The sequence below is a fragment of the Lampetra planeri genome, chromosome 10, assembly GCF_965212315.1.
Source record: "Lampetra planeri chromosome 10, kcLamPlan1.2.h2, whole genome shotgun sequence".
Classification (NCBI taxonomy): Eukaryota; Metazoa; Chordata; class Hyperoartia; order Petromyzontiformes; family Petromyzontidae; genus Lampetra; species Lampetra planeri.
This window is the reverse complement of record NC_136116.1, coordinates 171,488-184,537: the sequence shown is the minus strand read 5'-3', so window position 1 is coordinate 184,537 and position 13,050 is coordinate 171,488. Positions and strand designations below refer to the sequence as shown.

Genomic DNA, 13,050 nt, shown 5'->3' with positions numbered 1-13,050 from the left:
AAGCTTTCGTGATTGCAGGAATTCCACCACCATGCGTGTCAGTAAGGCTTTCCACCACCACAAGTGTGTTATACTGTAATAATTATTGTTTGAGCTCTGCAGTGGCCTGAATATCAATTCTCACAAGCAAATTTATCAAATTAGGTACAACGTTTCATTTGAAACTATGTCCTGGAGTTTTATTCTAACTTCCTGGATTTTGTCTTGATGAAGTTTGACGCAGTTTTAATTGAAGCATCATATGAAATTGCTAAATTTGGTAGTGAGAATTATTCTTCAACTTACCAGTGAGCTGAAACAATTCTAATTGGCGCGTTGTTCGACACTTGTACACGCGACAGTTTAATTTGTGTGGCCGTGTCGGGTGGTGGAGTGTCTGAACCACACACATTTGACTCCAGATCATTATGTTGCCTCACCCAGATATTAATGATGGATTAACATTTTGGCTGAAGTTGAGTAGTCATCGTTTGCGATTGCGAGGGATGCTCTATGTGTGTTTGAGCTGCAAGGGGTCAGCGGTAGTGTAGCGGTTAGCGTGCTGCGCAACGAACCCAGTGACCTATGCTCGATTCCCGCTCACGGTCAACACCAGTGATGATTATCTGAACTGGTGTTGCGCCTTCCCTAGGTCGACTTGGCTTGAAATGTATATCTGGTGCGATGTGTAAACATTACCACTGGGGAGACAAATGCAGCTGGGCATGGTGCTGGCCACCCACCCCCTTGTGGGCCGTGCCGGCCTTCATAGGTGATTGCTAACATCACTTGCCCCAACTGTCTATATGGTGGATCTTTGTCTTTACCTTTGTTTGAACTGCAGCCGTCCGCCATGGTGGACGAGGCGACGTGTGCAGCCTGTGACTTCAACAAGCCAGGTGCTAGCTGCCAGCGTCGCATGGCTTGGCAGTGGCGCGGGGAGTTCAGTGAGTGAACTATTTGTTTTGTGCCATGGCATTACTTGCAATTTGGGGCGGTGGATAGTGGAGCAATGGTAGCACTTGTGTCTCACGGCAAGAAGGGCCTGGGTTTGATTCCCATTCGGGTGCCTTTCTGTGTGGAGTTTGTTTGTTCTCCCCCAGTTCTGCATGAGTTTTTGTGTTTTTTAAATACATTCCATAGCAAAAACATAAAATGTAACTGGTATTGGCCAAAAAACATCTCAATGCTAAAATACTTACTGCAAATGACTGAATTTGGATTACACATGGCAGGACCATGATGAAAAAGAGTATTGAGACTCAGCAAGGTTATGCTTGGATTCTGGCTCTGATCTACTTCTCTGGTCCACCATCCTTTTGCAATATCAGGCAGCTCCAACGTGTGTGATCATATCGTCGCTCGTTCACAGTGCCAGCCACTCGGAGCGAGTTTCACCGCATCCAGCAGCAGCTGGAGAGTGAAAAATTCCCATCCATGTTCCCCGGTGGACCTCCGCGAGCCTTCCACACTCTGTCCCGGGAGGACCAAGCCAAGTACGAGAAGAAGCGCCTTGCAGGTAAACTGCGGTGCCATCCAGAGCCCCAATCCCTTAACACAACACATCTGACTCTCGCACTTAACATCCAGCACCTTGACCCTGAACATCTAATACCTTGACCCTGAACATCTAACACCTGGCCCTGAACATCCAGCACCTTGACCCTGAACATCTAACACCTGACCCTGAACATCTAATACCTGACCCTGAACATCTAAAACCCGACCCTGGACATCCAGCACCTTGACCCTGAACATCTAACACCTTGACCCTGAACATCAATCACCTTGACCCTGAACATCCAACACCTTGACCCGTAACATCCAACACCTTGACCCTGAACATCCAACACCTGAACATCTAACACCAGACCCTGAACATCTAGCACCTGATTCGACACATTTATAATAACGCGATCTGACCCAAAAACCAATATTATGCATAATATTGGTCGCGAAAGCCTACGTGTTAAATTGATCTAACACCTGACCCTGAACATCTAATACCTTACCTTGAACATTTAAAACTTGACCCTTAACATCTAACATGCATAAAGAGAAAAAACAAAGAGAGGTCTAGAATGCACGTGTGTTTGCGTGCACTCTAGATTACTGCCACAAGGCCTACAAGAAGGTGCGGGTGACGCGCATGGAAGAGCGCATGACCACCGTGTGCCAGCGTGAGAACTCCTTCTATGTGGACACGGTGCGTGCGTTCCGAGATCGCCGCTACGACTTCAAGGGCCTTCACAAGGTGCGTGCGTATGTACCTATGTATGGGCTGTAGAAGAGATGGGCTGAGGGAGGTTTTGGAGCCGATTGGACTTGCCGATGACCGGCACCAGCGGTGTCAACATCGGCCTCTGTGGAAGAGGCTCATGAAGGGCGGTACTGGGCAGTCGCCCTCCAGTAGAGGGCAGAGGAGCAATACTCACTGTAATGGCGAAAGCGCTACTGCCGGGCCATTCCACTGCTCTAGCAGCTCTTGCCCCGATGGTGTGTAAGGCTTGGGTGTGATGTTTTGCTCACTGTGGTATTGCAATGCGTGGCATCGCATGTTGCGTGTGCGTGTTTTGGTGCAGGTCTGGAAGCGCAAGCTGGGCAGTGCCGCGGATAGCGGTGACGCCGCGGAGGTTAAACGCTGCCGGAACATGGAGATCCTGTACGACTCTCTGCAGTTGGCACACAAGTGCATCCTCAACTCCTTCTACGGATACGTCATGCGCAAAGGGTGAGTGTCGATGCCTCTTTATGCACACAGTATTCCCTCGTTTTTCACGAGGGGTACGATGCATGTGAATAGAAAATGTTGTGGATAATGATATTGGGCTGCGGAAAGGCATAAATACATGAAAATTATCATTACGCAAATAAATTAATTGGTTTTAATAAACATTAATGAAAAAAATATATTGAAGTATTAAATAATAGTTTATAAATTAACTTACCGCATCACCACTTTATCTCATTACTTTCTTTCTCTCTCTCGATGCAGTCCTGTTTAGTTCCAAATGCGATTCGGTGATGGCTAAAATTGCGAATAGCAAATTCGTGAATAACGAGGGAATACTGTTCTCAGTTGTGTGCACGTGAGTGTAAATTATTCCAAATTATTTATTTTGGCAGCGCCAACACAGCCGTTCGCGCATTGTGCTAAAACACGGCAAATTGAATTCGGTTTCTGCTCATGGCCAACACGATAAGCCATATTACCAGGCTTTACCTGGCTTTACCTGGTAATATGAACATAGATATATACTAAAATGATTTGCTTACTTTTCCTCTACTTTGCACTTCTATCGTGTTTTTTTTTATTGTTTGTTGTAACTTTCTGACCTGCCCCGACTGGAAATTTATGAAAAAGAGCTTTATAGGTCAACGGGACTCCTCTAGCATAAATAAAGATTCCGATTCTGATCGATGATGAGTGTCTTGAGCTTCCCCGAGGTCAATTCAGCCTTAACTGAGTACTTCGTCTGGTGTATGAAACATCAGCACTGGGAGACAAAAGTGGCCGGGGGTTGTTCTAGATTTCTGCCACAATATTTGTGCACTACGCAGGCTGTCTTAGGTGCTTGCTAGCAGTATGAGCCCCAGCAGTCTTGTACAAGGGATCTTGTGTTTGTGTAAATTATGCAACTCGTGCTTTTGCCATGTGGTACAGACTGACGTGTGATTTGTGCAGCCGGCTTTGGCTTAGGTCATGTGGTGTCAGCCTGCCACGTATTGCTGCAATAGTAATGCTAGACTAAACGTGCAGCCCTGCTATGTCTCTCTTGCGCCCGTGTTTAAGGAGAGGATGAGCGTGTTGTGTTGCCCCGTTCCTCTGCGTGTGGCAGGGCACGTTGGTATTCGATGGAGATGGCCGGGATTGTGTGCCACACTGGAGCCAACATTATCATGCAGGCCCGTGAGCTTGTGGAACAGATCGGGTGAGTTCTAACGATTGACAATGCTTTATTCACTTGCAACATGCTTGTGAAAAATATTAAGTTAAAGATATATCACTTTGACACGGGTCAGATTAAACGGTGCTGATTAATTTGCTTTGCCGCTGATGACTTTCCGCAGCCGCCCGCTGGAGCTGGACACGGATGGGATCTGGTGCGCACTACCCAGCTCCTTCCCCGAGAATTATATCTTCCACACGAGCAGTGCCGAGAAGCCCAAGGTCACCGTCTCGTACCCGGGCGCCATGCTCAACATCCTGGTCAAGGTATGTTGTGGCCCTGTGCCCTCGGGCACCCTGTAGGACAACGTCAGGTTCTAACACACATCTCCACGACAGTCATTGAAACATCCGGCCCGTGGCTCAGTGGTCGAGCAAGCGGCTCGCAATTGGAAGGTTGCGAATTAATATCCCATCATGCCTCCGGGGTCGATGAAATCAGTACTGCTTTGTGGGGAACTCGATAGTGGTTTTGTAATGCTACGTCTTGTGTCACGTAAAACATGAGTTTGTCTGGGAACTTTAGAGACTCTAATTTGGAACTCGGTACACAGCTGAGCTCACGCACAATTAATTTGAGGTGATTCCATTTCTCTCAGTCAGTGCAAGAAATGTTGCGCTGCCATGCCCAAGTTCTTCTGCTAATGTGCTGTGTATTTGAATATGCATGAACACACCTCATGTAAATATACATATTATTTTCTTGGTTCTTTTGGTAAAGTCACATAGAAGGAAAAATAATAATAATAATAAATAAATAAAAATTCTCACCATTATTTCCCTTCTACGTGACTTTACCGAACGTCACCCGTCATTAATAATGAACGGGTGACGTCACTCCGCATGAAGAAGGTGGAGTGGAAACGAACATTTGTTTACGAAAATTACCTTTCATTTTGACCTTTATTTATGGAAAGTAAAGCTATTAAAGAAATCAACGCAGCAACTAATATAAGGAGCCAAAAAAAGGCTGTGTGTGTGTCTCGCACGTGACGTCAATCCACATGCCCCCCGCCCTCATTATTATTCAGAAGAAGGTCGAGCGGCTATGATAATTTTTTTACGCAAATTCGCTTTCGATTTCACGTATCTTTATAGAAAGTGAAGGCGATAAATAATTCTACGCCGCATCACAGTGCACTTGGTGCCTTTATTTATTCCTTCGGCACGTCCAACAAAAGGTAAGTCTACTTTTCGCTTCCAAATTATGCTACAATAAACATTTTTTGCAGACATTGTATCGAATTCCAATTGTTTTCAACCCCAGCGAGCGAAAGCAGAAGATAAGTAAGTATCAGAGCAGTGAATTGCAAGTAATTGAAGGTCCGTTAAATACAGTGCTACTGTGACATTCCGTCAGGTGTTTTATGACACATTTGCGTGCAACAACCACTGCCATTAATGCAGTGCTGCAGTCAAATGCTGCGAGGTGTTTTATGACTTCCTTTTGTGCAACATTCACTGCCATTAATACAGTGCTACAGTGAAATTCAGTTAAGTGTTTGATGACATCATTTTTTTCAATAATCCCTGCCATTACATTTAGATAAGATACAATTATACTCTGATCATTTTATTCGTAACTCTAATGCTTCTCTTTGGGCTTCATTATTTGCTAAGTTTCTTCAGACACTATCAGCACTCTCCTTTCTTCACTCTTCGCTATCAAGCGTCCATCGGTAAAGATACATTTTTTCAGTTAACAGCTTCAGGTGATTTGAAAACAGTGCTAAAGTGAAATTACGGGTTTTTTCAAATTATACAGCCACAGAGATTGTTCGCTTTTGCAACCGAGGCGAAATCGTCTTCATCCCGAGACTCGACCTAGCTCCAAGTGATGTCACTCTTCCTTTCGTACTGAAACGACGACAAATTCCGATAATTCCTGCGTATGCGATGACGATCAACAAGTCGCAGGGTCAGACTTTTGAAAATTTGGGTATTTATCTCAATAAACCCGTATTTTCCCATGGCCAGTTGTATGTGGCTCTGTCTAGATCTGATATCCTCCGCAGATCAAAGTGTCCATCAAGGATAGCCAACTGCAGGGAAACCTTTTGAACAGTGATAAGAGATTCATAAAATATTGTATACCAAGAAATCTTCCAAAGTCCTTAATTTCATTTACTAAGTTAAGAAAAAAATATTTTTGTTGCTACATTTCCAAATAAAATTAACAATCACAATTAAACGTTAATTTACATCTTTAATATTACAGCTTCCGTCCTAGGACGGGCTAACAAGCTAGTTACAAATAAAAACGCACGGCTGTTTTTGTGTTGTGCGTTTTGCAGGAGAGCTTTACAAACCACCAGTACCAGGAGCTCACCGAGCCCAGGTCTCTTCGGTACGAGACTCGCTCGGAAAATTCCATATTCTTCGAGGTGGATGGGCCGTACTTGGCCATGATCCTGCCAGCGTCCAAAGAGGAGGGCAAGAAACTGAAGAAGAGGTGGGTTGGGGGAAAAAGGTCATGATTTTAGCTCTGATTCAACAATAATTGGAGCTGTCACAGTGGTGTCACGGTTCGCACCACACTCACTGATCTTGCAATCCAGCGGTCGTCGGCTCGATTCCACCCGCCTGTTGAAACTATGGTAAAAATTTCTCAAATCCCTCCCCACCACCTCCATCCACCTACCAGACATGGATACAGTGCAGTCAATCAGCAGGTCGGTCGCATGTGGTGGGGTAGAGTGTGGGTGGGTACACCTCTTCCAACACGTCTTGTCAATGGGGAAAAATAAACCAAATACCCTCGAGAATTCACTTCAGTGGAAGCCCTTCCGGCAGCAGTGCCATGATAAGAAATTGCAGGGCCGCAACTTTACCTTTATTTTTATTAGAAAAATGTAAATGGCGTTTGGGATAAATATATTCTTAAATATTTTTACTTTGGAAATTATATCAACCAAAGCAAATCTACAGACTTCTCTGGAACCATCAACTATATTTCCAAATTAGACATTGATTTTCAGTGGTTACCCAATTTACATTGCAATTCTTCTTAGATCATAGTTGCTACTTATGCCTCAGCAAGAAGCGTCGAGGTTTGATTCCGGATTTGGGCAGCTTTCTGTGTGGAGTTTGTATAATGTCCACTTCTTCGGCATGGTTTTCCTCTGGGTTTTCCATAGCTAACAGAAATCTCCACAATATAACTGGTATTGGCCAATCATCCCAACCGCTTGTTAACCACTCGCACCTGTTCTCGTAACTGGCACCATAACAATCCCACTTTATCTCAACCACTGTTATCTTTTGTAACAATTTATAATTGTTGTTAAGCTCCTTGGAATAAGTCGCTATATAAATTTATATAACATAAGATCAAATCCTAAAGCTGAATAATTACCTGCAAATTACTCTATTGGGATTATACACAGCAACGCTCTGAAAACTAGGCTGGACCCTCATGAAAAATGTCTTGAGATTCAGTGAGGCTTTCCTGTGTAAACAAGCATGATAATAATATCCAGTAGAAAGAGAGTAAGTCATTTGCAAGTGTTTTTCAAATGGCACGTCTGTGAGTCTGCCTGTGCTTGAGTTGTCGCCGTGTACAAGTGTCCCTGTGCTGCCTTTTGACGCAGGTATGCGGTGTTCAACGAGGACGGTTCTCTGGCCGAACTCAAGGGGTTTGAGGTGAAGCGGCGCGGAGAGCTACAGCTCATCAAAATCTTTCAGTCGTCGGTGTTCGAGGCGTTCCTCAAGGGCTCCAACTTGCAGGAGGTTTATGCTGCCGTGGCCAAGGTAGCCGATTACTGGCTCGATGTGCTCTACAGTAAGGTAAGTGACGGTGCTGAAGGAACCCGTGCTTTTTTGATGTCTGCTTCTGTAAGAATGTTACTGTGACATGGCCCAGTGGTCGCGAGTTTTCCGCTTGTTGCAGAGGTTCATGATTTGAATCCGGCAAGCCCACCCTTGTTATTACTGCAGGTGTATTAGGGATAAGATACAACGCACCGTCTGCTTAATAGTGGACATTAAAGATCCCTTGAAATAATTCTAAATGAGGAGGCCATTGTGTGCTGGCATTACACTTCTAATTTTCCAAATTAGTGAAAAAATTACACAAAGTTACTCAATTGGGATTACACAGAGGAACATCGCAGTGTACAGGATGGACCTGATTTGAAATCACTATATCTCTGCAACCACAAACCGCCCATGAATTAAACTCTTACCACTTGAAAGAGTGAGGCATAGTTTCAAATGATTACCGTTATATGCCTCTCCCAGCGTACAAACAGCCCCTAGCCCAGACATGGGCAAAGTACGGCCCGTTGGGCTTTTTAATCCGGCCCGCCGAACATGTCCAAATATTATTATTAAATTCAATTTTACCTTCCTCCGGTAATGCCCCCATTTCCCCATTAGATGGCACACTTTATGTAATTCAACAAAACAAACAAAACTTAACTCCGAGTTCTCTCCGAATTTCACGAGTCCGTTCTAGACCCCACAGTTTTTTAAAGAGTTTTAAGCACAGAAAACATAATTAAAGTTTGAAAAATCACCACGCACCTCAGAGAAAAACGTGAGAAGAGAGGCATTTGGGACGAATTCAACTATCGTCTCTATGTTGTCCGTACAGCAGGTGGAGGGCACATAGAGCATTTATAAAATGGTTAGTAAAACTTGACAACTCATTAAACCGTTTGTAACTTTTTGTGTAATTGTAACATGTTGCCATCGTGAAATATACTGCTTTGAAATTGGGTTCATCTTTTTGAAACACCCTGTATATCTAAAACTGCACAAATATAAATTGCTGTTAAATAAAATATACTTAATACAGCAAATGTCAGGACTGGCAGATTACATCTTAAAACTGTTCCTGGCACAATTAAGTCATGGTGGCGAGATGTTAACTACCTTGTCTGGTATACAGGTGGTCGTGGTTTTATCCTGACCCTGATGATGCCTGTATATTTGGTGTTTGCATGTTCTCCCCGTGGTCGCGTGGATTTTTCCCCGAGTCCTCCGGTTTTCCCTACACATTTAGAATCAACATGCGTTTAGAGTGTTTGGCTGCTGTAAATGTCCACGCGATAAGCCACTTTGTTGAGCTGTCATTTGTTGCCAGGAATTCTGGGTGTTGAGTATGGAAAAGCTGCGTAAATCCTACCAGCTGCTGATTAGTATAGGTACCGAAAGAGCGTCATGTAAAACTTGAAGTATCTGGACATGTTGCAGTCACTTTGCGAATAAGGATACGTGTCAGTGGTTGCTAGGGATTGTCATTTGTTACACCAACCAAATCAGCTGCCAGGACAAAAATCCTGATGCAACATGGCTGCCGTTGCATCAGGTCACTTTGCAACATGGCCACTGAGACATCATTCTGTGCATTTTAGCTGGGCTGCAGCTGAGCTAAGTTGTATAATTATTTTAGGAATGTTTTTTTAAAGTAATGAGTGTGATTTTGCTTGCATTTATTTGTACGAATGTGTGAGAGTGGATGTATGGAATTGTCTTGAGTGTGTTACTATGTGTGAGAATGTTTTGAGTACATGTAAGAGAGTGTTTTTTTCTGTGTGTATCTATCTAACCTATAAACGTCACTTTTTGTCTGTTCCTCTGCGTACGCTCGCTTGCGAGGGATTTGGCGCTTGGGCCGTGGGGTTTAGGAAGAAATATTTTTGCAGATGGGCACGCCCCCGGCCCCGCGGTGAACGTAGGCATTTCCGATTTTTCGTTCGTCGCCTTTAAATCGGTCCGATTATCGATTTTGTGCGATTTCTCTTTATTTATTTATTTACTATTGCCGACCGGCGCGGACCACGGGGGTTGCCCCTGGCAACGGGTAGCGACGCCTTTGCTGCGGGGTGGACGCCATTTTTAATTCCCGTAAAAAATATGCACACGCATTAACACGCGACGCTGAGGTAAATACATCAAAGTTTCACTTCCCCCCCCACCCCAATGTGTGCACTTACTATTGTAATGGGTTCCGGAGACACTTGTAGAGGTAACTTCTTTATTACAATACAACACTCCAAGTCCAACTCTCCAACAGTCCTGATACTCTGTTACAGCCTAGGTACACAGCCTAGATACTCAGCCTAGATACTCCACTCTGGCTACGCTCTGGAACTCGCCCTCACAAGGTCGTAGAGTCGGGAGTTCCAGAATCCCACCACTGGCTCTCACAGCATCCCAGGGTCTTCAGATGGCTGGTCGTGGGTCTTGGGTCTTGAGTTACAACTGGGCCCTGATCGTCCAGGGAGCTCTCCTTTTATGCCTGGTCCAACGAGGGGTGGGGCCGTGTGCGCCACCAGACATCCCACAGAGCACACACAGCCCCCCCCCGTTGGCGGCGCCAAAAAGGCTTAAGCGCCTGGGCACCCAACGCCTGGCGCCCAGAGGCTTAAGCGTCTGGACCCCCTGGGAACCCAGCGCCTGGCGCCCAGAGGCTTAAGCGTCTGGACTCGCCTGGGATCCCAGAGCCCCCAGCAGCCCCTCCCTTCTTGTGTCACTACATTACCCCCCTCTACGTAGCCTCCAGCCGTCCCGGCTGTCAATAATTAGAAAGTTTAAATTAACAAAAGGGAGAGAGAGAAAAAAAATACGCGAGCCTCAACAGGAAAATAAAAGAGAACAAGAAAGCAACCATAAATACCATAACCAACCTGTACAACTTTACACTATATACAAGCATCAATCAACAAAAAGGTGAAGCAATGACACGTGAACAAACGACCCGCGGCACACCTAGCCCTCCTCGGGATCCGCATAGAAAACGGGGAATTAACAACAACAAATATACAGATTCCGACGCGTTGGATGCACAACCAACACCGGTAATCGAACCGAAATCACACAATCACCGCATGGATGGCAGGGATCCACACCACCCTGCCACCCTCCCATCCGTCAGGTGGTGAGAAGGCAAAGACCAACATGTCTATCACCCCTCTACACACACTTATCCGGACGTCTGTCTACGTCCCGGGTCGAGAAGTCGTACTTCAGGGCCGACCCATGTACTGGGCAAAGAAGTCGCACTTCAGGGCTGCTCCAGTATCTACATTTTAAAATATATATATAAAATTTACATGACACAAACAAAATAAATCAGCCTGCTCCTGCCCAGAAATGGTGGCCGCACGCGCGAACCGCATCTCCAAAAGGCATCCCGTGCTTGCGTCCCAGCAGCCCTCAATGAGGACCACCACCGACATTACATGTCAACCGTTAGCACCCCCCGCCTTTCCAACGTGGCGTCTCCATCCTAAAACCGCGCACGTCGGCCATATCGGGGGGGCTTCAACCCAGTCTCTCTCCAAGACTCGCATCGCAGCATATAGCTGTACCGACCGATCTGAGACCCAATCTCTCTCCAAGACTCGCATCGCAGCATATAGCTGTACCGACCGATCTGAGACCCAATCTCTCTCCAAGACTCGCATCGCAGCATATAGCTGTACCGACCGATCTGAGACCCAACCTCTCTCCAAGACTCGCATCGCAGCATATAGCTGTACCGACAGAGCTGAGATCCAATCTCTCTCCAAGACTCGCATCGCAGCATATAGCTGTACCGACCGATCTGAGACCCAACCTCTCTCCAAGACTCGCATCGCAGCATATAGCTGTACCGACCGAGCTGAGATCCAATCTCTCTCCAAGACTCGCATCGCAGCATATAGCTGTACTGACCGATCTGAGACGACCCATTGTTCACTCCCTGCACAACATGCACCCTAACAACTGAGGGATACAGTCCCAACGTAACGGGACAACTACACCTGTACACCAAGAATCTCCAGCCCACTGTTTCAACGCGCCTCGGAGTGTTTCAATCTCCGGGCTGTCAGGGCGAGCCTACTGTTCCAGATGCACCACGGAGGGTCTCAACCTCCGGGCCGTCAGGTCAAGCCGTCAGCTACTCCATGACGGGACCACACTCTCCGAGCCATGTGAGCGCACAGCCCACTAGGCTAGACATGCCACGGAGTGTTTCAATCTCCGGGCTGTCAGGTCAAGCCGTCAGCCATCGCATGACGGGACCACACTCTCAGAGCCATGTGAGCACACAGCCCACTAGGCTAGACATGCCACGGAGTGTCTCTATCTCCGGGCTGTCAGGTCAAGCCGTCAGCCATAGCATGACGGGACCACAACTCTCGTGTTAGACACGCAACACCCGCTGGGCCATCCTGGTCAGGATCTGCACCCCAAGATATTTGAGAGCCAGCATGACAATTCCAAATCCTTGGCAGCATGTCACCATCTCAAGATAAATGCCCCATACAGTATATACATCGTTAACAATGACAGCACAAGCTATACATTAACAATCACGAACAAAGCTCAATACAAACCATACATTGTTAACAATCACAAGAAAAGTTTTGCACACACATTGACAACACTCACGAGCGAAGCTCCACACAGTTTACCCAACAACAGTCACGACTCCCCGACGACAATGAAGAAAATATCAACAAAAAAAATCATTAATCTGGAGCGCGTAAAATGTACGAAATGTCAGGGGCCTGGTCTCCCGACCTCCAACCTTTGGCCAGAGCAGCAAAGGCGGCGACCAGCGTGTCGGTCCATGTGCCGGCCCCGGCGCTGGTTACAGTAAGAATGGCGCCCTCACTGTCCGGTCGCAGCGCTGATGACACGGTATGCTAGGTTGAAGCCAGCTGTCGTCCGGCAGTGAAGGTCGCAGCGCTGATGACGCGGCGTTGCTAGGTTGCAAACAGCTGTCACCCGGCCCCGGCAGTGAGGGACGCAGCGCTGATGACGCGGCGTCTCCGGGATGGCCCACGCTGGGCCCGGAAGTGACATCGCTCCCAGCGGTCACTGCTCCTCCGGTGGAAGTGATGTCATTCCCGGAAGTATCCCTCACATCCGTGGGGGGGGCGCCGGTGGCGGGAATGGCGGCGGCGTCCACCATGTTTGGCGGCAGCGGGCTCAGGCGAGCGCCGCGCCTCCTCTCTCCCTCCCGCCATCGCCCGTGAGCACCGCATCTCGCCCAGGAGGGAGGCGGTGGCGCAGAGCAGCTCTGCGAGGCGAAGCAGCGCCTCCTCCATACCTGCTCCCGACGCTGGAGAGGGGACGGTCGGCGGAGCAGACAGCTGCTTAGCCGGCGGTGCGGCGTTGTTGTCGGC

General features: G+C 47.0%; 1 protein-coding gene across 2 annotated transcripts in view; it reads left to right on the top strand.

Moving 5' to 3' along the window:
• POLE (DNA polymerase epsilon, catalytic subunit) overlaps nt 1-13,050 on the top strand; it is a 109,504-nt gene that overhangs the window by 32,228 nt on the left and 64,226 nt on the right. For both annotated transcript variants that reach the window (XM_078597806.1, XM_078597805.1), the window contains exons 18-25: nt 824-926; nt 1,352-1,498; nt 2,088-2,233; nt 2,562-2,710; nt 3,819-3,911; nt 4,051-4,195; nt 6,223-6,380; nt 7,519-7,714. In XM_078597806.1, coding sequence (XP_078453932.1) covers nt 824-926; nt 1,352-1,498; nt 2,088-2,233; nt 2,562-2,710; nt 3,819-3,911; nt 4,051-4,195; nt 6,223-6,380; nt 7,519-7,714 — 1,137 coding nt within the window. The remainder of the gene's footprint in view (nt 1-823; nt 927-1,351; nt 1,499-2,087; nt 2,234-2,561; nt 2,711-3,818; nt 3,912-4,050; nt 4,196-6,222; nt 6,381-7,518; nt 7,715-13,050) is intronic.